Raw genomic sequence first — 25,781 nt, 5'->3', positions numbered from 1 at the left:
GAGTTCCATCTAGGTGTCACAGGCAGTAGAGAAGGAACTGAGGGGGTAGTGGGTTGGCAGGTTGACTCCAGGACATCCACACAACCCTATGGATGCTGCTGAGGAAAAATCTTCCAGCTACCGTGCATGTGGCGTACGCACACCTGATTGGAATTGACATGAACAAGCACTCAAAGAAGAGGCTTATGTTCTGTTCTCAACTCTGACACTGACACTGTGAGAGATGGGAGAGTCATTTCATGTCTCACTGCCTCAGTTTTCCCATCTGTAAAAAGGTTTTATAGGCGTAATATAGGAATGTTCTGAGTTTTGTTCAATTAATGGATGCTAAGTGCTTTGAGCTATTTAGATGAAAGGTGAAATGAGTGAAAAATACTTATTCTGTAAGTACCCAGAACAAGGACCATTTCTTTCTATATGTATAAGATACAGAACCAAGCTTACTGTTGATGCTTAACAAATAACTGAGATAAAAGTAAAAAAAAATTGTAAGAGCATAACTTTTATTCACAATGGCCTCAAGTGTTCTTCCATAATTTCCCTGTTACACAAAGATTTCTGATTTCCTCACCATTATCTTTCCATTCAAAACTGAGCAGAATTGTTATTTAAAAGACACACTTAGATAATTGAGACCTCACATTTAGGTTATGGTAAAAAGGGGGTGCGTTTTTTCTGTCAATTCCCATATTAAACAGAAATTTAATGATTTCTTTTATTTTACATTTAAATTAGCAGCATTTTTGGATTTCCCTGCTCTTTTTAAAACTGAAGCAAAAATACTATGTACTGGTGAATGAGAACCTGAAATGAAACTGACTAGTTTCATTGCTTAATGTGAGTAAAATAAAGAAAGTAAACAAAAAATAAATGCTGAAAATAAAATTGAAAGTATTTTACAACTCTAAGTGTTATTTTAAAATATAAATTTTATTTTAAATTATAAAAATTTTATCTTGGTAGTATCCCTTTAAAATTTCAGCCATCTTAAGAGCCTCACAGATCTGCAACAGTCCCATTTCCCCCCCCCCCCCCACCCTCACTTTTTCAAATGTAATTCTAAAATAGTTTCTTGTTCCTTATTTGTCCTGTTTGTGTGTCACTTATACATCTGAATTCCATGCTTTTTATCTCTCCTCTTTCCCATCTTCTATACAATATTTCTTTCAATAACCCCTTTTCAGACACCTTAAATGTTTCTTGTGTTCAAAGATACAAAATCCAAGGAAACGCTTTCATAAAGATTGTATTGGAATTACAAACACTGTCAGATTCTGATTTCTATGATGCCACTGTATATCCAGACTAACTCCAAATTTACACTGGTGTAACTAAGTGGCCCATTAGTTCTACAGGATGACTCTAATTTTCATCTACTACCATCATTGTAATATAATCTCTGTAACGAACAGTATTTGTTTCAGGATCTACAGCAGCAGACAGCATCTCCTCCATTTCTTCCTGTGTAAAAGGTTCACCTGCAAGAGGACAGAAGTGTCAGTTTGTCCTGATACTATATATTAGTCAACCTTATCCAATAGACTTAGTGTTTGGGCTCTCCTTTGAAATCCTTTTGGTACTCAGGCAGAAGACAGGCAGACCCAGGACCCAATTCTTTCACTTACACCAGTTACTTGCAGTGTTGTTGTAGCTGTGTTGGTTCCAGGATAGGAGACACAAGACGGGTCAGATAATATCTTTTATTGGACCAATGTTGTTTAGTGGAAGAGACAAGCTTTCAATTTGCACAGTGCTCTTCTTGAGGTCTGGAAAAGGTCACTTTGTGAAAAGTTCGCCCATGGGTGATTAAAAAAATGATATAAACATAAAATAAGGTGGTTTTGTCTTTTCATTTTTCTAGAACTTCCCGGAAATGGGGAGTGATTACAGAACAAAAGCTCTAGTCAATCAGGATGAATTCTTAAAGGCAGCATCTTTTTTCAGGAACACAGGAATGGCCATACTGGGTCAGACCAAAGGTCCATCTAGCCAGCACCCTGTCTTCCAACAGTGGCCAATGCCAGGTGCCCCAAAGGAAATGAACAGAACAGGTAATCATTCCCTGTTGTCCGTTCCCAGCTTCTGGCAAACGGAGGCTAGGGACACCATCCTTCTAGGAAACCTTCCACCATTTCACTAGCACCAGTGCAGTTAACCTGGGATCATAATAGTGGGACTGTTAATGTAGACAGGGCACAGCCATTTTCACCATGGCTGTACCCTGTCTACACTTGTTCTCTCACTTTTGCCACCACTGGTGGAAGAGCGGCACTGAAATTAGTGAAATGGCGGGAGATTTCCTAACAAACATTAGCTTCTGATTGTCCAAGAAACAGTAGATCTTTCCTACATTAGCGTAACACATTTTCCAACTAGTTACAGGTATTTTGGAGAAATGATTTTACTTCTTATCCCTGCACAGGACTAGCATGCCTGTGGTGAGCAGTGCAGTGTATGTGTTAAACTCCTTCCTCCAACAGCAGCTGCACTAGAGATGTTTAAAACTCTCCCATCTAAAACTACCATAGTTTCAGAGTAGCAGCCGTGTTAGCCTGTATTTGCAAAAAGAAAAGGAGTACTAGTGGCACCTTAGAGACTAACCAATTTGAGTATAAGCTTTCGTGAGCTACAGCTCACTTCATCAGATGCAAGTGAGCTGTAGCTCATGAAAGCTTATACCATAGTTTGTTTTCCCCACATATTCAGTCATAGATTGACCTTAACACCAAAGGCGAATTAGGTTGTAGATGGAGCAGTATTTTCTCTACTACTGTCCTGTTAGGGACTCTATCTTCTGTTTTCAGACATGCTGTAGGAGCTTGAGCTTGCAGTCACTCCACATGCTACCAGAAAGAGTTGTTAGTACTGTAATTCTTCAACAGTGTTGTCTGCATATTCAGACTTGTGGGAGAGAAGCTCCTAGTGGAGCCTGAAGGGAAAAGTGAATTATCAGAAGATACTGCTCCCTCATCCCAAGAAATGTTGAGGTGTGCCTCAAATCCATCATGGAGAGCATCAAGGCTAACTGGGGCACTGAAAAAAGACAGTTAGATCCTCCAGATCTGAAGATCTCAATCTATTGGTTCTCTTCCAGGAAGAAAGGATACAGTGAAAAATAGAGGCACATTGGCACAGAAGGACCATCACTGTCTCCAAGAGAGGGAGAGCCTAAAAGAGGGACCAACATTTTGAATCCACCCAGCATAAGTGCCAACTTCTTCTGGCGCTGGTTGGTGCTCGAACCCCCTCTGCCTCCAGCCCCGCCCTGACTCCACCCCTTCCCAGCCCCCTCCTACCCCCATTCCAACCCCTTCCCCAAAGTCCCCACCCCAACTCTGCCTCCTCTCTGCCCCTATTCGACTCCTTCCCCAAATCTCCGCCCCAGCCCCGCCTCTTCCTCACCTTCTCCCCTGAGCATTCCATGTTCCCACTCCTTCCTGTCCCTCCCAGCACTTGCTAAAGCGGTTTGGGGGCAGCAAGTGCTGAGAGGGAGGGAGGGAGGAGCAGAGACACAGCGTGCTGGGAGCAGGTAGAGGAGGTGGTGAGGCGGGGGAGCAGGGCAGGGAGGTTGGCTACCGGTGGGTGCAGAGCACCCATTAATTTTCCCTGTGGGTGCTCCAGCCCCAGAGCACCCACAGAGTCGGCATCTATGCCACCCAGACAATTCCTAGATCCATCGTGGTATTTCCTCTTCCTTCTCTGTGGTGGCACTGACTCTTTCCGTTTGGAGAACCTCTCTGGGCCCCACACTTGAGGGCAAAGAAGAACAGAATCTAGACCTCCACAAATATCAAGCCCAACTGAAAACCCTGATCCAAGGAGAGGTCAGTACATTAGAGGCTCCTTCAGGGCTAAGAGAGAGACTCCAGAACGGAGGAAATTGCCCTGGCTGTACCATCTGGTTCTTCTCTGGGAGGAGGCACTGTCCAAGTCCACAGCAGTAAGGATGTCTTGGCACTGAGAGACTTAGATGATGGAGCATAGCGTTCCACTGAGCTGGTGCCAGAAAAAGGGCAAACCCCGGCACCAAAGTCTTCTGTTTTCCTGCTGCAGGTGGCTTAAGAGCTGATGAAGGGCTGCTGTGTCCCTGCATGAGAATAGGGCCCTGAACCAAGGAAAGGCCTGGGAGAGTTAGGAGTGAAGTATGTTTGTCTTTTTGAAGTCAAGGCATAAAGAGCTGGTATGCCAAACAACCCATACAATAAATACAAACACTTCAGGCAACAGATATGTGCATCAAACTTTGGAAAGATGGAAGTGCATAAAAATACACTGCTTAAATCTGGTCTTTTTCTCCGATTCTTTCGGGTTGGACATAATGCTCTTGAACCAGAAAAGAGATGGTCCTGCAAGAAAGATGTGCATTGGCACAGAAACTACCTAAACAACTACAGTTCTAAACATATTAACAGGAGATCTTTGGTTAAAAAAAAGTAGCTCCTCATACACAGAACATAGCAGGACACTATATCTACAGGTAGCCATGGAAAGGAAAGAAATGAAGGGGTTGGAAACTGTACAACCTCTTATAAATTTGACTGACTATTTGATGCCACAAGATGGTGCTCATCTGGGCACTGATTTTCTAGAAAGTTCTGGAAGCTCAGTGGTATCAGGGTGCCTGTCACAAGTGGAAATATGCAGATGCCATCTCAAAGAACTGTTCATGATTATTATTAATTTAATTATTAATTTGAATTATTTTTCAAGTACCAGAGGGGTCTAGGATATGGTACAAACAGTTAAAGAGATAACATCCTTTCCCTGGAGAAGTTGCAACTGAAATGTTTTGTTCTGCAATGTTTACTCAAGTGTATTCTTTTATTAAATATATGTTTTATATGTTAATTAGCAAAAATCTTTACCTTCTTCAGTCATATATTTGACTAACTCCTCTTTAGTAAGATGTCCGCATTTATTCGCATCTAAAACCTAAAGAAAAGAAATAAATAAAACCTTTTGGTTTAACACCTTATGGAGTCAAGATTCAATAATTATTTTCCCCTTAACTAGATGCTTTAAAATTGTGGTTACAGACCTCAAATGCACGTAAAAGTACATCTTCTGGAATAGGCCGGTATCTGAAATCATTGAATTAGGACAATTAGTGCCATGACTTGAAGGGCTATGCAGTTTTGGAAGCAGGACCTCACAACAGTAACAAAACAATACACAATAAATCCTAAACACTAAAGAAAAAGGAAAAACACAAATGAAAATTTACTTAAACACACTTGCAGCTTGCAAGTTATGTGTGCTGCAAGAATACATATGCAAGGAAACAATTTAACCTAATCATGCAGAACTACATTCCACTGAAGTCAGTTGGAGTTTTGTATGCAAAAGAACTTTGCAGCATTGGATATAAAACTATGGGGTTCACAAAACTTTTAAGACACTGCCACCTTTTTTTTTTTTAAGAATAAAGGTAAGTTCATTACAGGTAATACTGTTACAATGAAGGACAAATGAAAACACATCAAGTCCACCTGTAAATGCAAAGACCACTGCATGCCTCTGAATACTGTATGTATAGCCTTCTACTTCCAGACCAGTTAACCTTTTAGACTGCTAATCATATTTACTGTGCATGGTAGTTATTTTGTTAACACATTAATATGAAGCTGATTTATGTGTTATTAGAAACATGCTATGTCTACCCATAAATTAAACTCAGGTTTGCAAAAACCTGATGATTAAAGACCTTTATTTTGATAAAATCTCTTTAGAGACACACAAAATCAGATGAATGGGAAGTTTATTTTGATTCACACTATACAAGACAAGAGAAGCGACACATCATAATTCACAGTGACTATAAACTATGTGATATTATTTGTGTGGTTTTAGTGACTAAAACATTTTTAGATTAAATCAGTTTGAACTAAAATACTCATCATCACTATCAAACTTGGATAGAGTTAAAAAAAACCCAAAATATTTACTTTTTCCAGTTACATAAAAATATCTTTGGTCAAAATCAGCCACCCATGGATCTGAACCAAGCTACAACATAGAAAAAAAAATAAATCTATTTTTCCATTACCTTCTTTCCATTAATACTTTTGTCATCATTGGAAGAAATTTTTCCAAACGAATATACCCAGTAGGTTCTTCTTCTTCTACCTGATATTAAAACAGAAGGATAGTAAATTTAAATCTTAGATGACACATTAGAAAACTAAAAAGAGAACCAGTTGGCTCTGCATTAAAATAGAAGGGTTAGATTTTGACTAGTCTTAAAGTTGCCAGACAGGAAAGAAGTGGTTGGATCTATAAGGCCTCACTCATCTCTGAGTGGCCATTTTTTTTTCCTTGTCAGATGGCATGGCTACACGCCAGCCCATACGCAGGGCTGATCATAAAAGCTCAATCTAGCCTATAATAAATAAATAGTAATGATACATTGTATGAAGTACTTAATTGATTAAGCTAAGTGAATATTACTGGGTTTTGTTCTCAAGAGTGTCAGGCAGAAAATTTAGCATCTAACCAAGGCCATGTTTACACTATGAACTAGGGGGTATGATTCCGCTGCTCATGTACACAAATTTTTGCTCACTCTCATGGAGCTAGTGTGAGTATAAATAGCAGTGTAGCTGCAGTACCATGGAGCAGTGGCAGTGGAAGCCCGTCTTAGCTAAATACATACCCACCGGTTTCAGGCAGGTTTGTATTCAGTATGGCTAAGCCATGCCCTCCACTGCTGCTGCCTATGCTACTGCAGCTACACTACTATTTATAATCCTGCTAGCTTGATGAGTGCTAGCCCAGGTATGTATATATGAGCAGGAGAATTGTACCCCCTAGCTCATAATGTAGATGTAGCTCAAGAGAGTGTGCCAAAGTGTGTGCAATAATAGATTTTTCACTTTAATTTTCTAAGCAATTTATGTTTTGGTTTTTTTTAATAACTCACTCATCACAGCATCTGAGTGAAATACTTGTGATCAAATAAAAAAAAAATCGAAAGGAAGAGACTATATCCCCAGACAAGCTACAGGACAATTATAGTGGGAGCTTTGAACGACTCAATATTGTCCTCTAGTGGTACTCAGTAACCGATGCTAAGTTATCACACAAAGTGTTTATAAACGATACAGCATACTGTACTCTCTCTCAAAGACTGAATGGTTGTTTCCGGATATTTTACAGCCAGAGAGTGCTGTCAAGGGAGAGGCCGAAGTGGCAGCGGCTCTCGGTTCAAGGCAGTCAAACAGACAAAAGGGTGGGGAAAATGACAAATACCATATATACAAAGAAAAGACTTTTCTTGCCAACCAAGTATATTAATGAAAGATTTTCTACACACTATAGGAAAGACTACCGGGACCTCACTGCATTCCTACGCTTCCATAGGGGTCAAGCAGCATGAACAAAAAGAGTTTCTAATTGTTCAGGAACATGCCTGTGTTGAAAACTTCAAGTTTCACTCCTGAAAGGAACACTCTGGGCTACATTGTGCCCATACAAAGGTGGGCACAGAGCAACTGAGTTAAAACCAACCCCATATGGGGACGAGACACACTCAATCCTTGCACTCTTAGCAGGCAAGAATGGAAGAAGTCTAGCACAGGCAGTGGTTCTAAATTCCTCGGGAAAGAATGTGGCAAGAAGGCTCCTGCTGTCCTTTTCTGCATGATCAGTGGAGATGAGCCAGAGGAGGGATCACCACATGCAGCACCCAGTTAAAGCATGTAGCAGGAGCTGCTGCGTTCACTGTGTGTTCTGAAAGGCATTTTGGTTGCCTCAGGGGCAACACTTCTAGCAGCAGTCACCAATGAACAGTCCATCTTCATTCCCCACCCCTTCAGTTCCGACAATGTCTTGAAGCTACAGCGTTGCCCTCTGTCTGCTGTGCCTTATAACAGAGAATCTTTTGTTAGAAAATGAAGCTGTTCTATACACGAATAACTCTGTAATCATTACAGGGTTGTTTATTTTAATGCTGAATACACTGCAAAGATGCAATAAAATGGATGGCAAAAATTAATTTCCCTCTCATGACATAATAGTCAATAAACTGAACTATTTCATGCTTCACAAATATTGAGACAATGTCTGTAGTAAGGATGTTTTATGAAGCACCTATGTTCCAACGGGCTGTAGGTTAGGAAACCAAAAAGACAGAAGTAGTAATGTGGTAAGTATTTATAGATACTATACAGAGACATCTTATATTATACATTAACTAAGGTCCCAAAGGGCACATAAAGATCATACTGCAAATAAATCATGTTTAAAAGCCAGAACCATTAGGCCTGATCCAGCAGGTGCTAAGCACTCTCAATCGCCATTTCCATCAATGGGATTTGCAGCTGCTCACCACAGGGCTAAATGTGGTCCTAATTTTCAGACTGGGAAGAAAAAACACATTAGTAGCAAATAGCCGCTCCAGAATCCACGATGTAACAAAAACATGTATTTGTGACTTACAAAATAAAGTATTAGATTTGTCTCTTTGTTGGTTTACCGTTTGCATTTTATCCCAATAAAGCATTTCCTGGTAAAAGAAGTGTTTCATCACCGATAATGGACCCGCTACTGTGAGGTGATGAGCAACCTCAACTCCTACTGATGTCAAAGTGAGGGAAGCACCCACCAATTCATTTGTACTGTAGGCCCAGAGGTGTCTTGGGATTTTCTCTACTCTAAAATGCAGAAAGACTGAAAATAGGTTCTTTCCTTAACACTGGACAGGTGGTAATGAGAGGCCAAATAAATGCTTTGCTTTAAGTCCTTCAAGTTTTGCAGATGTTTATCTTCATCTTATCCACCATCATGGTCACTCCTATCTTAAAATTGCTTTTTCACTAAAATTTCATCTTCTTGCCTGTATTTTTTGCTCTATTTATGGGGGCTATGACAGTAATAGCTACTGCAGGGTGAAATATTTAAAGCATTATACTCATCTATCTAGTCAAGGTACTTCTAGGACCTCTATTACCATAGTATCTGAACACTAGTGTCTTGTGAGTATTATTACACTAACCCCCACTGTGACGTAGGGCAGTACTATTTTCCCCATTGTACAGAAGGAAAACTAAGTGATTTGCTCAAAGTCACACAAAGTCTATGGTGGAAAAGGTTTGGACCCAAGGTCTCCAGAGTCCCAGGTCAGTGTCCTAATTCTTGACCATCTTTCCTCCATCTCCTTCCATTTCTCTTTTGTAAATCTTGGGCCAGGGTGCAGAGATTTTCATTTATCAGTAAATGACAATCCATGTGGGTTTGTTTTTTTTTGTATTATTTATATTTTGGAGCATAAATTTCTCTTTCCTCAGACTGTCTTCTACTTCTTGGTTGAAGATAGGAGTTGGGGAACTCTGCTAATAAGGGGAGCAAAACCACAGCAGGCAGGCTGTAGCAGGCAAGACAACTTTCTATTCTGCTGGTTCTTTGCACTTTCTCTTCATCTAAAGAGCAGAGAGTCAGCTGAGCCAGGGAGTGGAACCACTGCTATGTGAGACTCTAGGGGGGATGGAGTTGGCATACGGATAAGAGGTAGGGATAGCAAAATTTTCTGGGTGGGAGCCAAACTCCAGCATCATGACATATGGGGGGGTGTGTATATATAAGGACACACACACACACCCCTCTCTTCAGGCTACTTCCAAGGGATCTTTCCTTCCCACAAGGTAGCATTTCAACCTGATATCACCTGCAAAAGAGAAGAGGAGGCAGTCGTGGAAAATATTTCTGCTGCTGTGTCCCGCACTCTGGCTCCACCCTATGCATCGTCACTGTGGTGACCCCAGTTTCCTACTAGGAAGTAGAAATAGAGCAGGGACTGAGCGGACAAATTACAATCTAAAATCAAAGTATTCAATAAAAAAAATAAAAAACCATTGGACTGGTGTTTACCAGTAGAAGTTCCCTGCACACAATTCGGGGAGTGGGAACTCGGACTTATAGGATGAAGGAAATGAGCAAGAAAAGATTACTGACTAGTTACTGTGCATCTTCAAGAGAAAGTTTTGGACATTCACACTCATAGGACTGGCATTTCTGGAACCTTCTAGAAAGCCATGTCTGTTGGGGCTACAAAAGCATCACCTCATGGCACTGAACATTCAGCACCAGGTTATATACAGAGCTGCAGCTTCCAGCTATCTCAATTTTTCGTTGTCTGCAGCAGAACGCACAGGAACTAAGTTGCTTGTTCAGACCATTGCATGAGTACTCAAAACCTCTTGTTTTGTAAATAGCTAAACTGTAGGGTATTACTCCCTTTAAACCTGAATTTAGACTTGTGAGATGCAATTTTTAGTTTCAAAATGTATTTAGTCCAAATTCTGCTTACTAGTTACACTAGTACAACTCCATTAATTTAGAAAGAAACCAAACCCTTTTAAATGTTATTTTAAAGAATAAAGATTGCATAGCAACTTTAGGAGAAGACAATCCTGGGAGAAAGGATGAAGACTCAAAGAGAATCAGGAAAAAAGGGTTGGAATGAGGAGGTTGAGCCATACAATATTGGTAAAGGTACAGAAGTTCAATGCACCAATACATTTTTAGCATCACCATAATCAAGGAAACTGGTTTAATAATCCTATTGTATCTCACTTTTATACTGTTCAAATAATTGTGACCTAGCATTACAGAAAAGGCAATACAATGTTTAAAAGCCAGTTTAAAACAAAACATTAACGTTATTACAAACCCACAAAAAGGGGAAAAATCGCCATTATGGGTACAACCATATCCTTAGCTCCCCCCATTATGTTGAACTGCTGAAACAAAGAACGTCGCACTGAAATAGACTAAATAATGCATCAGACGTGTGCAATATGTAGGAATCATAGGGGATAAAAGAAGAATACATGGCAGGTCTTTCCTCAGAAGCTCTTTGAGGTTAAAGTCACAACTTCAATGCTATTTCATGAGTTAATTGGTATTACTTGTTCATTCTGTTTGGCGTGATTGTGTCAAGAAGTTAATTCAGTTGGAGCTTGTGTAACCTGATGAGTTTGGAACTCACTTTTTTATTTTTCCATCTGCAAAGGTATATTTTTCCTTGGTTCTTGACAAAGAACTCCCCCACCCTCTTGGCACTGGATCACCGTAACCATCCTTGGTAGGAGACAAAAGCATTTTGCCTCCCAGACCAGGTTGACAGACTTGGGGCTCGCACTTTAAAAATATCTGCATAGGCAGCACTTTGAAGTTGCGGCTTGGGTTGGTGCTTGGACTCTGAAATCTATGGAGGTGGGTGGGCTTCAGACCCCAAGTTCCAGCTTAAGCTGTAACTTCAACGCACTGTCTATACAGCTATTTCTAAAGCCCTGCTAGCCCAAGTCTGTCAGCCGATATGTAGCCGGACCTGAAAAGATTCCTTTTTGTATTCTATCAGTGTTGCTCCCGTATCAGCCTTAGGGGTTGCTCAAGGCAATCTGAGGGACCCCCTTGCTGAGTGACCTGTCTCCATAACATTTCCAGCCTCTGGGAAACAAGCTAAGGTCTCCCACACAGCAATGCAGAGATTAAAACTTTTGCAAATTGTAAGATTGAAGAAAAATTACAAGAGACAAACCGCTTACCTCTGCAAGCAGATCATGTAATTCGCCCTCACTTGGGCAGCATCCTAATGACCTGATGATTGTACCAATCTCTCTGAAAAAGAAAAAAACATTTTGGTCAGTAAATCTAGAGTACAAGAAAACCTATGGCAGAACCAGCTATCAACCCAGAGCAAGTGTGTGTGGGAGGGAGAGAAGGAGGGAAGAGGAGGGTGGTGGTTTATAGTGAGGCCTTAAAACTAAGATCCTCTTTGTTTTGTGTGGACATTAAAAAAATCTCATGGCACTTTTTGAAAGAATATGGGTTTGCCCTGTGGCCTTAACCCAAAATCTGCTCTCCCCCTGTTGCAGTGCAGTGTGTTGTGTTGTATGTAGGTTGCTTCCTGACTGCAGTTCTCTTTCTCAGTATGGCTGGATTTCAGCAGGGTCTATATTTATACTGTATACCATAGTTAATAAAGCTCTTTGGAATCCATTGAGATGAAAAGTCCTATATGAAGGTAAAATGAAGGTAAAATGAAGGCGGGTGCAGCATTGTTGAGTGAGCTTCAAAGTTGAAAACACCACTACATGGTCAAGATTACCAGCCTGGCTCTATGTTGCATGCACACATTAGTGGTTCATGAGTGGAAGACCTTACTAACAAATCTAGCGCACTTGTTATGAAGTTCCAAATAAAATTTAGGACCAAACTAGTGATGCCTCAAATAGAAACAAAAAATTAAATATCAAGAGAGATGCTATCTGAGAAATTTAGAAGGGTGTCACAGTGTACATATAAATTCACCTGAGGTTTCTAGAGGTCAAAGATGAGCAAACTGGTTTCAACTGATTAAAAAAAAAAAGACAGACCTGAACCACCTCAAACTTAATTTTTCCCATTTTGAAATTGTGAATTTAAAAAAATGAATCCATCTATCTTTGCACTTCCCAGTTGCATCTTAGGCCTTGTCTATATTATAAATGCTTTGCCAGTATAATGACAGGTTTCAGAGTAACAGCCGTGTTAGTCTGTATTCACAAAAATACATCCGATGCATTGAGCTGTAGCTCACGAAAGCTTGTGCTGAAATAAATGGGTTAGTCTCTAAGGTGCCACAAGTCCTCCTTTTCTTTTTGCCAGTATAGCGATACTGGCATTGCTATACCGACACAAATCCCCACAGTGTAAGTGCTAACACAGAGCGTTTTTCTGTCAGCATATTAACACTTCCTCCATGAACAACGTTAGCTATAGCGATAGAAGAGTGCCTTTGTTAGCATAACTGCGTCTGTATTTGGGGTTTGGCTGGCAAATCTATGTCAACTAAGGGGTGCGGTTTTTTCGTATTTCTGGTGTGATGTAAATCAAGAAACACAGGAACTCGTGTGTGTTTCTTGAAATTTTTCTAGTCCAATTCCAGAGCAAAGAAGTTCAGTTAACCTTGCATAAACATCCATGCTATAGGATTCTTAAACTTTTGAGGTTCATCCATCACTGCCAGTGCATCTAACAGACAATTAGAGTTTTCTAGTGGAAGTTGTATAGATAAAAATCAAACACTTACAAAACAATCACATTATTACAGTAACACCCAAAATGTGTTAGGCACCATAAGGATGTAGAGGAAGACAGTCCCTGATTTGAAGAGCTTACATTCAAATTGCACACACGATGAAAAGTAACAGCAGCAGATGGGAATAGTAGAATGGGTGGACCAGGGTTGTAAAAATAAGGCCATGTCGGTTGTTTTTGGTGTCCAGGATTAAAGGAAGCTAAATACCAGGTTCTAGTGGTGGCATAGAGTAAAGAAGCTTTAGAGACCCCAGCTGAATCACTATCTTTCCCTGCCAGCCTCCCCCCTCCACTTGATGCACCATCTTTGGCTTCTGCTAGCATAGTTTCTAGCACACAGAAGTGATGGTGAATCTAAGCAAAATGCTCACCTACTTGATGCATCTGAGTTAGTGAATCACAGTTTAATGCTCATCTACTTAATCTGAGTTTATACTGCAGATGAAATATAATCCTAAATGTCATATTTATCAAATAAAAAGTAATATTTTGCAGGACAAACTTTGCAGTAATCACAAAAAAAACCTCTTTGTAATTTATATTGTGAGAAAAAGAGCAGAACATCTTCCAATGCAAAGCTTGTTTCTTTTTAGTCTCGTACGTGCATGCTTAAAGGTCAGGCAGTATATTGGTATTGGCTTTCTGCAAATAGGTTAAAATCTCACCTTCTCTTCAAGGGTACCTGATGTTCCAAGAGAGAATATTCATAATACTTTTATGACCATGGTTAAGAATTGTGCAGTACTGCCACCCTCTGACACAACATAATCACCTACTATTCTGAATGTGATAAAACAGGGAGATAAAAGAAATTGCATTTATGAATCAGGAAGGATGCGTGAAGAAATACTGTTAATGATTTTTATAGGGTAATAATTTTGACATGAAATAGTGAGTTTGTTACATTTAATAGACTTTCTGACCTCCCCTTTCATATCTTACGGTTTATCATCTCAAGAAAGAAACTGTCAAGGAAAAGTTTATTCATATCATTTCATTGTCCCAGCGTTTCCCTCAAAATACACATCCAACATACAATTAAAAAAAATGAAGATTTTAGCAAACTTCATGGCTAGTAGCATGCTTTGACCACTGTCCATTGGTCATACTGACTAACATTGTCTCACTGTTTCCTTGTACTCCCCTGCCTGTCCATATCTAATCTGTTGTCTCGTCTTATACTTAGCTTTAAGCAACTTTGGAGAGGGACGGGTAATTTTTTGTGTGTGCGTGCACATGTGCAATGCCTGTCACAATGGGGTCAGGGCTCCTGGGCACTAAAGTAATACAAACAATATACCAGAATATACAGAACCAAATAACAGTTAAAATGAGCACCTAGCAGATAGAAATATCAAAAGGAAAAGGACAACTAATGTAAAAGCTCTTTCCTACCCAGGCCAGGAAAGACAGCAAGGTGTAAGCCGATTTCCTCATTGGTATTCAAAATGAAAGAGCACACTTTTCTCAAATACTTCTACAGAAGCAGGAGTAGCTACAAAGGCTATGGCTACTCTACAGAATTTACAGTAAATGTGTATTGCTGAAAAATTACTGATTTAGGTCACCAGAATATTAAGAAATTTAACAAAGACTGTGCAGACAATATAAATAGATGACTTAATTACATAACTTTTTCCCTGGCTCTAGATCAATGAGTAATACTAACTAAATCATTTTTAGATGGTTATATCCAATAAATATTGGGTAAACGCGCGGAAAAAAAATCCAATTTCTCGTTATTGCCCCTGACCCTACAAACATGCTTAAAGTAGGTGGTATGTGAAAGTAATGGAAAATACTCACTTAAAGATAAGCATGTATGAAAGTGTTTCAGCATAAGGGCATGTTTCTTTCAAAATAAAGTATTAAAATAGACACCCTTGGATTCAGGAGAGATTATTTTCAAGTACTCTTCACAGATTTTTTTTTTAATTGGGTTCATGTCCCCTCATTTTTTTTCCTTTCTTTAGGTTGTATAAAAGAAGGCTGGAACATTTTTAAAAGGATTTTTCTCTGGTTTTACTTTACAAATATCAGGAATGTCAAGTCTTCTCCCTCCTAGTTTTGCTATAAGGCTTCTTGAGGGGTGATTCTTCAGAAATGTGTACTGTGAGCCCTCATCCCTCAACTGGAGAGGCTGGGGTGCTGAATCTTAAAAAAAAAAAAATCCTCTCTCTCTAGTGTTTATTGGACATTGACATTAAATAAGGGTGGGAAAAAAGGGTTTTAAAAAGTCTGCAATAAAAATCTCTTCCACTATCAATTTCAGTCTTTCAGCCTCCAGTCTCTTCGGATATCAATTTCTTTAGCTCTCCAGTCACCCTAAGCTATATTTACACTGGAGAACTGAACTCCTGGTAATTGAATTGATGACATTCCACTAGTGAAGAAAAAAAAAATTGTTCAGTGCATCCACACTAGTGAAAATATAAAAAGAATAATGAAAACACGACTGAAAGTAAATGTTAATGATAATGGCCTATCTCTGAAGTCTTTTCTCTGAAACTCGATCCTCTGTTTATTATATAAAAATATATACGTTAAAAGAATGAAAGGTTTCAAAGCTCTGAAGACAGAAGGATTTATTTCCTCATGGACTTTTCAATGGTGCTTTTCACTGTAATATCTGAGTGGTTCACATATATTAATAGGTTTCAGAGTAGCAACCGTGTTAGTCTGTATTTGCAAAAAGAAAAGGAGTACTTGTGGCACCTTAGAGACTAACCAATTTATTTGAGCATAAGCTTTTGTGAGAGCTGTAGCTCACGAAAGCGTATGCTCAAATAAATTGGTTAGTCTCTAAGGTGCCACAAGTACTCCTTTTCTTTTACTGTACCCCATGATACCCTCTGTACCCACATATCCACTACTATCATATGATTATAATATGTTTTGTACAAAGTATACCTTGTGAAGTATCATTTGAAAAGTCTTAATTTAATGAACCTCATTATCCTGTTTAAATGTGTATATCATTATATATGAAGTTAAAAGACTTTGTTATATGCTTGTTACTGAAACATGTTAAGAGTCTGGGAAACTCCCACTGACTAGCTCTTCAGTAGCAACAAAAGAGTGACCAACACCCAGCCAGGTGTTAAGTAACCATCACTGGCCATTCACCAGCATGAAGGATGGTCAGCAGCTCATGTACACAATGGAGGTAGCCTAACCCCCATGACAGCATGGATTTTTCCAACACCTGGAGGCGAATATAAAATAAGGGACAGTGACATCATCAGTTCACCTCTCTCCTCCCCCATCTCAACATCTGGAAGTAAGTTCATTTGGAAGACAAAGAAGTCTCCTTGAATTGGAGGGAAGGGATGGTCCTAAGTAGAAGGCTTTCTAGTTAGTGTGAACTGAAAACGGGCTGCAATGTCCAGCAGGGTGAGAAAAACAGATTCAAATCTTGCTTAGCCTGATAAAGTTTAGGGTTTAGTGTGCGTGTTTACTTTTATTTGTTATGTAACCAACTCCGATCTTTATGCCTATCACTTAAAAAAAAATCTCTCTAGTTGTTAAACTTATTTTGATGTTTAATCGAAACCAATAAGTTTGTCTCAAGCGCTTGGGGGATCTGCTCAGCTTAGAGGCTGGTGCACGTTGACTACCCTTTGACAACGCGAACACATTTCTGGGTGCAAGGCTGGGGCAATTTTCTGTGGTCTCCCTGTATTCACCTCATGAGTGGCTTGAGAGTGCATTCATATAACTTTGGGCATGCCTCCAGAGAGCAAAGCCTAAAGGGGCTGCTAGCAGAGCAGAGTAAAAGGCACCGTTAGTGAGAGAATTAAGGAGACGCAGTAATTCCACAGTCCAAATTGTGCCTCAGGACGTCATACATCCCCAAACCAGGTCCATCCTGTACAGTGAATGAAGCACAGGTCCTGTGGGAAAAATAGTGTGTGAACATATAATACAAGACTATAGCATAATGCATACACACAAGGGAACCAAGTTTGGGTTGCACAGGCAACCTTAATTCTGGTATTTCCTAACTTTTAACTGCTTCATTTACAATCTTAGTGTTCTTTTAACACTTGTGCGTGTGTGTAACTTCCTAGGTTTTTAAAAAAGCAAATTAAAAAATTGATGTTCCATCTGTGGCTTCATGTTGACATCTAAATGGATCATCATCAAGGTTGGACCTTTAGATCCACAGTGCAGACCTCTGCCACTTGAGCTACTGGAGAAACTAATTACAAGAGTAAGTTGTCACCCTCTACATGGACCAGCATTAGAGGAGGAGGAACCATACTATGCAAGTGGATTTTATAGATATTTACTGACAGCAGGAATACTGAGACTTGGCAACCCCGGTGTGACCAAAGACACCCTTGTATTCACACCCTACACACCATTGTAACAATCTTTGTACCAAATATCCCTTGTAAGATATCACTGGAAAACTAATAACTTGCTGGTCAATAATATCATGGTGAGATTTATGTAGTAACATTATATGTAAAGTTATGAATATAACCTGACATCATGACTGAAGGGTGTTCACCAGACAAGTCTGGGGAGTGGATAAATCTGTTTCTCAAAGACAAGGGATAAACTGACCCCTCTAGTCAGGCATCATCAAAGGTGATAGTTAATCACCTATCAAGTAACCATTCTTTGGCAACAAGGGATGTATGAAGAGATCTAGCTGCATTTTAGCAAACAGCAGCATGGAACCTCTTTCACCACCAGAGTCATAGAATATCATGGTTGGAAGGGACCTCAGGAGGTCATCTAGTCCAACCCCCTGCTCAAAAGCAGGACCCATCTCCAATTAAATCATCCCAGCCAGGGCTTTGTCAAGCCTGACCTTAAAAACGTCTAAGGAAGGAGATTCCACCACCTCCCTAGGCAACGCATTCCAGTGTTTCACCACCCTCCTAGTGAAAAAGTTTTTCTTAATATCCAACCTAAACCTCCCCCATTGCAACTTGAGACCATTACTCCTTGTCCTGTCCTCTTCCACCACTGAGAATAGTCTAGAACCATCCTCTCTGGAACTACCTCTCAGGTAGTTGAAAGCAGCTATCAAATCCCCCCTCATTCTTCTCTTCTGCAGACTAAACAATCCCAGTTCCCTCAGCCTCTCCTCATAACTCATGTGTTCCAGACCCCTAATCATTTTTGTCCTTGTCTCCATTCTCACAGTAAGTATGAATTTTATCTAGGGGTAACCCTCATGAAAATGCATTTCAGAGTGTGACTGAACTATAAAAGTGAGGGGCAAAAACACCCCAAGCTCCCTCCCCCATCCATCTCTTGCTGTTTCCCCTAAAATGACAAAAGAAACCAGCCCATTTGACTTTGGGAGAGATCCTGGTCATTTGGTCAGCCTTGTTGCTGGGAGCATGTGGTAAGAATTTTATCTTGAACTAATATTAGTTTAAGTTTTAGGACTGTAAATCATTTTATCTTTATTTCTCTCGTAACCATTTCTGGTTTTAATGCCTTGTAGTTGCACTCACATAACACCCATCTCTTTTTAGTTAAACAAGCTTGTTTTATTATGTAATCAAAACTAATCCAGTGTTGTGAACTGTGTGAGTAATGCCATTTGGGAGAGTAAACGATCATATATTGATCCCCTTAGAGGGGCAATGGACCTAATATATCTGAACTATGCAGGAGAGGGCTGGACAGTGCAGAACACATGTATTTGAAGGAAACTAAGACTGGGAGTGTGTTGGGGTAACCCTGTAAATAGTAACTAAGGCTACTAGAAGCTAGAGTGTATCTGGTGTTTGCTGACAGGCTGCTGGGGTCAGAACTGGCAGACCAGGGCTCTGGCTATACAGACACTCAGGGTGTGACCTGCATGCTGGCAGGCGGTTTGTGTGCAGCTCAGGTAGGAGCTACAGTAGCAAAGCATTGTGAGATACCCTTGCCCTGCAACCTGGGGTGACACAGCCCCTCACTGGTCTGGACTGCACCGCACCACAGAACGTCATTCTTGGGTTCCATTTCAGGTTCTGGAGGGGTGTGTGCTTCGGTGGCTATAAACCCTTCTGCCCCTCTTCCACCCAAGCCTGACATTGTTCCAGTCTGGCCCTCCCTCTCCCCACCCAGCTTGTCATCTAATCTCAGTCTTCCCCTCCCTGGGCTCCTCATCCCACTCTCCTTGCCCAATCAATCCCAGTTTCTCCCCAACTCCAGCTCCTCTTTGCCCTGCCAGCCCACTGCCTCCTAATCCAGTATCAGTCTTAAATCAGTGGGACTACGCACACTAGTCCAGTTAAGCATGTGCATAAATGTTTACAGAATCAAGGTCATGGTGCATTATTTCAATTTTGTTTCTTGTTAAAGTGGTTTAGGATTTAGGGCAGTGTTTTGCTCTGCAAAAAAAGTCATAATATTTCTCTGAGAAAAGATTTTCAAACCTGACATCCACAGTTTTATTGCATTCATGGTCAAACACTTCAAAAGCGTCTGTAATCTTTTTCTGAATGTCTGCTATTACAGCTTCTGCAAGACACAAAACCAAAAAAAAGTTTCACCAAGCTATTCCAATGAATTTTATCTCTAATTTAAGTATCATCTGAAGAAAGACTCAAATACAGTCTCTACCCTAAAATGGAACGATTCACTTCTCTGAATTTCCCCCTATTCACCCTAGCTTTAGGTTTCACACATTCCATTCTACCACCAGGTCTTATGTCTGTCTCTTTCCACTCCTTTATTTCTTTAAGCATCTTACTCTTTGCCTCTTAATCTTATCCCTCTTTGTTTGAGGATCCCTTTCTTTTTTGGGAAGAGAGAGATGAAAGGACTCCTCTTTCTCCTTCTACTTTCTTCCTCTGTTCAAAGGGCCCACATCATAGCAACAATCCCTCCATCTGTTGAGGGTAATGCATCTATCCCTTTAGTGCCCTCTTTGCATTGCTCTCAGCAGAGTAGCTGTTCCTCCTGTTGTCCATCTTTTTCCTCCTCCCTCCTGCAATTTATTTCTCTTCCATATCTCTGTCTCCTTCCCTTTTAATTTGTCTCTCTCTTTCATAATTTTTTTCTTCCTGCATCTACTTCTGAGGCGTTTTTTGTTTTGATTTTTTTGTTCCCCCACTTTGAGCAATTTGGTAACTTCTCTCTGGACCCTCTCCAGAATGTGTCTGTTCACACAGATGCACAATTCCCCAAAATGGATGCAATAACTCTACTGGGTCTTCATGATGGTATTGTACATAGGTAAAATACTTTATTTCTTTGTGTATATTAAATGTTTTTTGATACAACTTACTGGCCTAATTCTCCTCTGTCTTGCTCCTTGTGCATTAATTTATATCTGTGAAAATAGGTATAAAATGCTATCACAAGTGTCTGAGAGTAGAGAATTGTGATTCGGTAGAATTTATATATATTTTACTTGGTTCTCATCCAAGGTACATGTACCCCTCGGGATATGCAGAGGTCTTCCAGAGGGTACAAAAAGTCATCGAGGTATTTGCCTAGTTTTACAACAGGCTACATAAAAAGCACTTGTGAAGTCAGTATAAACAAAAATTTCAAGACAGTAACTTGTTTATACTGCTCTGAAATTTACATAATGAAAAGTTATATTCCAATTGATTTTATTTTTACCATAGAATAAAGCAAGCAATTTTTCAACAATAGTGTGCTGTGAAATTTATATTTTTATATCTGATTTTGTAAGCAAATAGTTAAGGGACATGAAACTTGGGGGCAGGCAAGGCAAATCAGACTCCTGAAGGGGTCTAGTAGTCTGTAAAGGTTGAGAGCCACTGTTCTACACAAGTGTAAATGGCTATAAAAGGCAGGAGAGGATCAGGCACTAACATCTTATTTGTCTTTACTGTAACTTATTACCAATTTGGCTTCTTCCATTGTCACTACATTACAATTCTTCATCAGTGTATAGTCTGGTCTTCAGTTAGAGCCTACAGGTCTGATCAAGAGTACACTAAACACAATGGAAAGACTCCCATTCAGAGAAATAGGTTTGTATCTGGCTCCAAACGCATTACTTTGCATTTGGTGTCTTACACCTTCTCTACCCTACAAAACTAGACCACGTAGCAGCACCTTTTCAAAAGCTAGCTAAAACCATGAATGTGGTTTGTACTTGTATCCACTTAAAACTAAAGTGTTTTCATCATTGCTTTCAGCTGTGGTTAAAACCTAGGTGGACCTAATCCTAAGTGGTGCCAAGCACTTAAAGTCTGATCCTCAGCCTACTGAAGTTAATGGAAGTCTTTCCACCGACTTCAATGGCTCCTGGATCAGGCCCCTACTGAGCACCTATAATTCCCACCGAACTAAGGCCAGGTCTACACTAACAAGTTATATCAACCCAGTTACATCACTCAGGGGGATGGATTTTTTCACACCCCTGAGTAGAGGCACCAACTTTCTAATTTTCCCAGGGGTGCTCGACCCCCCCATGCCACCCCAGACCCAGCCCTCACTCCACTTCTTCCCCCAAGTCCCCACCCCACCTCTTCCTGTGCCCGCTCCACCCCTTCCCACCCCCTCCCCTGAGCACATCCTGCCCTTACTCTGCCTCTTCCTGGCCCTCCTCACAGAACCTCCTGGACGCCACTAAACAGCTGATCCTCTGCTAGCATGAGGAGCTGGGAGGGTGATGGAGGAGCTGATCAGCGGGGCCCACTGGTGGGTGGGAGGTGCTGGGGAAGGGACAGAAGCTGATCAGCCAGGCCACTGGTTGGTTCCCGAGTACCCACTATTTTTTTTTCCTGTGGGTGCTCCAGAGCATCCATGGAGTCAGTGCCTATGTCACTGAGCAACATAGTTAAGCCTACCTAACACTGGGTGTAGGCAGCACTAGCTCAATCGAAGACTTCTTCTGTCGACCTAGCTACTGGCTCTCAAGGAGGTGGATTAACTACAGCAACAGGAGAACTCGTCCCATCAGTAGAGAGAGTGGCTACACTAAATGGCTGCAGCTGTGCCGCCATAGTGGTTTAAGTGTAGAAATAGCCTCACTAGGTGTTCAGCTCTTCTCAGGGTCAGGCCTTTAAACGCTATACTACTCCTCTAATGTACGCAAATTTGTGTGTATATGGAGGAGCCTTACTAGGTGCAGATTAGAAGAGCTATGAGCTAGTCCTCTGTATTTAAATATTTTTTTAAAAAATGATATACACAACATATACATAACAAGTAGAACACCAAGGACTTTATTTTGAGGAATATGTATTCAGAATTATAATGTGAATATACAAACTGGAAAAGGCACAATGTGTAAAAGCACTGGGTAGTAATGGCACAAAATAGCAGATTTTTTTTATGGCTTGAATGAAACCTAGGATCTATAGGGTATATGAAAATTCCATTGCATGCAACTAATTCCCAGCAAAGTCACACATAGAAAAAAAGAGACATTATCTGTTATATCGCTAAAATGCTTCACATACTTCTCAATTTTTTCCATTTTCTCAGGTTCAATTAGTTTTAAAAACACTTGAGCAACTGGGAAAGAAGATGCCTTAAAATTCATTCATCAAATGTTAAATATAAAAGCTATTTGCAGACCAATTTCCCCTCATTTATCATCTTTGCCAGATTTCCCAATATTTTAGGATTTTTAAACTTATTCCTATGAGAGCTACACAAAGCTCCAGACACTCCCACTTTTTGAGAATGGTGGGAATAGAGATGCCCAAATTAATTTTCCTGGCTGCTCTCAATCTGGATTTTTCCTCTTTAGAGGATCCATGCTGTTCTCTACAATGACGAGGCTGTTTAAGCCCACCCCTTAGCAGCAGATCTGTCCTGTTCGTGACATTATTTCTTCAAAGAATTATTGCTGCAGTCAGGGCAGGGAAGAGAAGAAAAACAAACAGATGTGGCTCTGCCACCATCAGAATAATGAGAACTTCAAAAAGTGGCTCTTAAAAAAAAATCACTATATTTTATCATTAGACATAAGCTTTTTCTTCCTTTCTTTTTTCAAGGCCAGTTGCTCTGACAGTCTATGCAATGGAGCCATGGCAGTTTCAAAGCCTGTCATTCCTTTTGCAGAACTGAAAAGTCACAGTTTGAAGAAACGGCATCAGGACGACAGGCAGGCAGGTTGGACCAAGATGAAACAGCCCCCTAAAATGCTAGGTAGTGGTAGACGCTCACAAGAAAAGGTCCAGTCTCAAACAGCCTGATGAATTTGTTATACAATGTTACCTTCTGAAGTGTTCTTGCCCCACATACAAAATGTTAAATTATGTCTGCAGTGTACTGGGTGATGCAGGTTGCTCAGCACCCTTGAAACTCACAGAATTAATTTCTTTATTTGCTTAAAATACAATATATTAACTTCTTACGCTGGTTATTCACATACATGAATTGGGAAAATAGGATATAAATTATTCAGATATGTATCTATATTAACAATTAACCTAATAAAGTCACAAGTATAATGTAAATTCATAATTGTAAAGCAATTTCCCTATATCTCACCTACTAATTCCACTTTGAGTAACCTGCAGAGAATTAAAAGGGCCTCATGCCTCTAGAGAGCAACAACATAGAATATCAGGGTTGGAAGGGACCCCAGAAGGTCATCTAGTCCAACCCCCTGCTCGAAGCAGGATCAATTCCCAGTTAAATCATCCCAGCCAGGGCTTTGTCAAGCCTGACCTTAAAAACTTCTAAGGAAGGAGATTCTACCACCTCCCTAGGTAACGCATTCCAGTGTTTCACCACCCTCATAGTGAAAAAGTTTTTCCTAATATCCAATCTAAACCTCCCCCACTGCAACTTGAGACCATTGCTCCTCGTTCTGTCATCTGCTACCATTGAGAACAGTCTAGAGCCATCCTTTTGGAACCCCCTTTCAGGTAGTTGAAAGCAGCTATCAAATCCCCCCTCATTCTTCTCTTCTGCAGACTAAACAATCCCAGCTCCCTCAGCCTCTCCTCATAAGTCATGTGTTCTAGACCCCTAATCATTTTTGTTGCCTTTTGCTGGACTCTCTCCAATTTATCCACATCCTTCTTGTAGTGTGGGGCCCAAAACTGGACACAGTACTCCAGATGAGGCCTCACCAATGTCGAATAGAGGGGAACGATCACGTCCCTCGATCTGCTCGCTAAGCCCCTACTTATACATCCCAAAATGCCATTGGCTTTCTTGGCAACAAGGGCACACTGCTGACTCATATCCAGCTTCTCGTCCACTGTCACCCCTAGGTCCTTTTCCGCAGAACTGCTGCCTAGCCATTCGGCCCCTAGTCTGTAGCGGTGCATTGGATTCTTCCGTCCTAAGTGCAGGACCCTGCACTTATCCTTATTGAACCTCATATTTCTTTTGACTCCAAGATCTCTTTCTTGAGTGGTAACAGGAAATTTAGACCCCCTCATTTTATATGTATAGTTGGGATTATGTTTTCCAATGTGCATGAATAGCAGTTTAGAAGATCTAGTCAATAGTTCATTGTCACTTTGTCCATATGTAAAGAGTTACTCCATCTCCTCCTCATAGTTATACCCAAAGTATTATATTTTTCCAGTTCTTGACATAATTTGTATTTTCTATTTACAGTCTGTTTATTAGAGATTATTAGAGACAAACATATTTCTGTATCCTGGCAATTTGGTTTATGAAACATTCAGAGTATGTGAAAGCAATGTGAGAGAAGCTGTGGTTGCCACTGGTACCTAGAGGTCTTAACCCCCATTTTGTTAACACAGAATTAAAGTTACCCAGTGGAGCCTTGCCCTTCCAGCATGGTGAGTTCATCAACACTGAAATCTTAGAAAATCAGGAATTGAAGAGTTAAGGCAATACAAACAAACTTCTGAAACCCAGTCAATACAGAGTTAAGGTACAGACCATCCCCACAGTTCACCCTTAACTCCTCCCCCTGGAGCCAACAATAGCTATTGGGAATGGTTCAGTAAGTGGGTGGCATAATAAGTAGACATAAGAAAAGACTAAGAGAAAGTGCATTGTTTGTGTTGTGTTCCACAGATATACATCAAAGCTGTAACTAGGCACTTTAGCATCCAGGGCAAACAAGCATATCTGCACCTCATACCAGAGGCGATGCACGGGAGTCATGTGCCCCCCTAGATTTTTTGGTTGTACTCCATCAACCCAGACAGGCTGGGTGGCACGCTGAGGTGAGTTGGGGGGGGGTCCTCCCCATGCCCTCCCCCCATAGGGCTGGCCTGCCTGGCATCACCAGCTCAAGCTACCCCTGTGGCTTTGCACCCTGGGCAGCTGCCCCACCCTGGCTGAGATAAAGCTTAAGAAGCTGAGATCAGTTTGGGGAGGATTTAAAGCATAGTCTGAGCCCCAGGTGAGCATAAAAGAAGTTAGAAGAACCAAGTGATTTTGAAAACAGCTGATTTTAGGGAGAGAGTATCATAAGAATCCCTTGCTCAAATGATCCCAAATTTGGAGCACAAGCCCTACCCAGTGGCGCTGGAACACTTTTTATAGTGGGGGTACTGAAAGCCAGTGAAACTGTAAAGCAGGGATCCCAAAGCTTTTTTACCTTGTGCCCCCCCTTACAATGGGGCTGGCAGCTGGGACCCCGGGCGTGGGGCCAGGAGCAGAGCCCTGTGTAAAACCCGCACAACTCTAAAACCCGCACCCATAACCCTACCCCACAGGCCCATGAGGCATAGCATGTTTTGGCGCTTTTAGAACAGTCATCCTTTAAACAATAAGCAACTCTCAACCTTAACTATAAAGAGATCCCATTGTGCTAGAATACTGTA

At 40.7% G+C, this 25,781-nt stretch overlaps 1 protein-coding gene across 1 annotated transcript in view; it reads right to left on the bottom strand.

The window, feature by feature from the left end:
* Nucleotides 1-1,042: 1,042 nt before the first annotated feature.
* The window catches only part of DRC8 (dynein regulatory complex subunit 8), a 34,963-nt gene continuing 10,224 nt past the window's right edge, over nt 1,043-25,781 (bottom strand). Inside the window, exons 2-7 of the mRNA XM_073335272.1 lie at nt 19,467-19,551; nt 11,544-11,616; nt 6,047-6,126; nt 5,039-5,081; nt 4,866-4,932; nt 1,043-1,478 (exon numbers count right to left, since the gene is read on the bottom strand). Coding sequence (XP_073191373.1) covers nt 1,363-1,478; nt 4,866-4,932; nt 5,039-5,081; nt 6,047-6,126; nt 11,544-11,616; nt 19,467-19,551 — 464 coding nt within the window. The 3' untranslated portion in view covers nt 1,043-1,362. The remainder of the gene's footprint in view (nt 1,479-4,865; nt 4,933-5,038; nt 5,082-6,046; nt 6,127-11,543; nt 11,617-19,466; nt 19,552-25,781) is intronic.

Source organism: Lepidochelys kempii, chromosome 3 (assembly GCF_965140265.1).
Source record: "Lepidochelys kempii isolate rLepKem1 chromosome 3, rLepKem1.hap2, whole genome shotgun sequence".
Classification (NCBI taxonomy): Eukaryota; Metazoa; Chordata; order Testudines; family Cheloniidae; genus Lepidochelys; species Lepidochelys kempii.
Note: the sequence above shows the minus strand (reverse complement) of the source record. Positions and strands in the feature narration are given on the sequence as shown.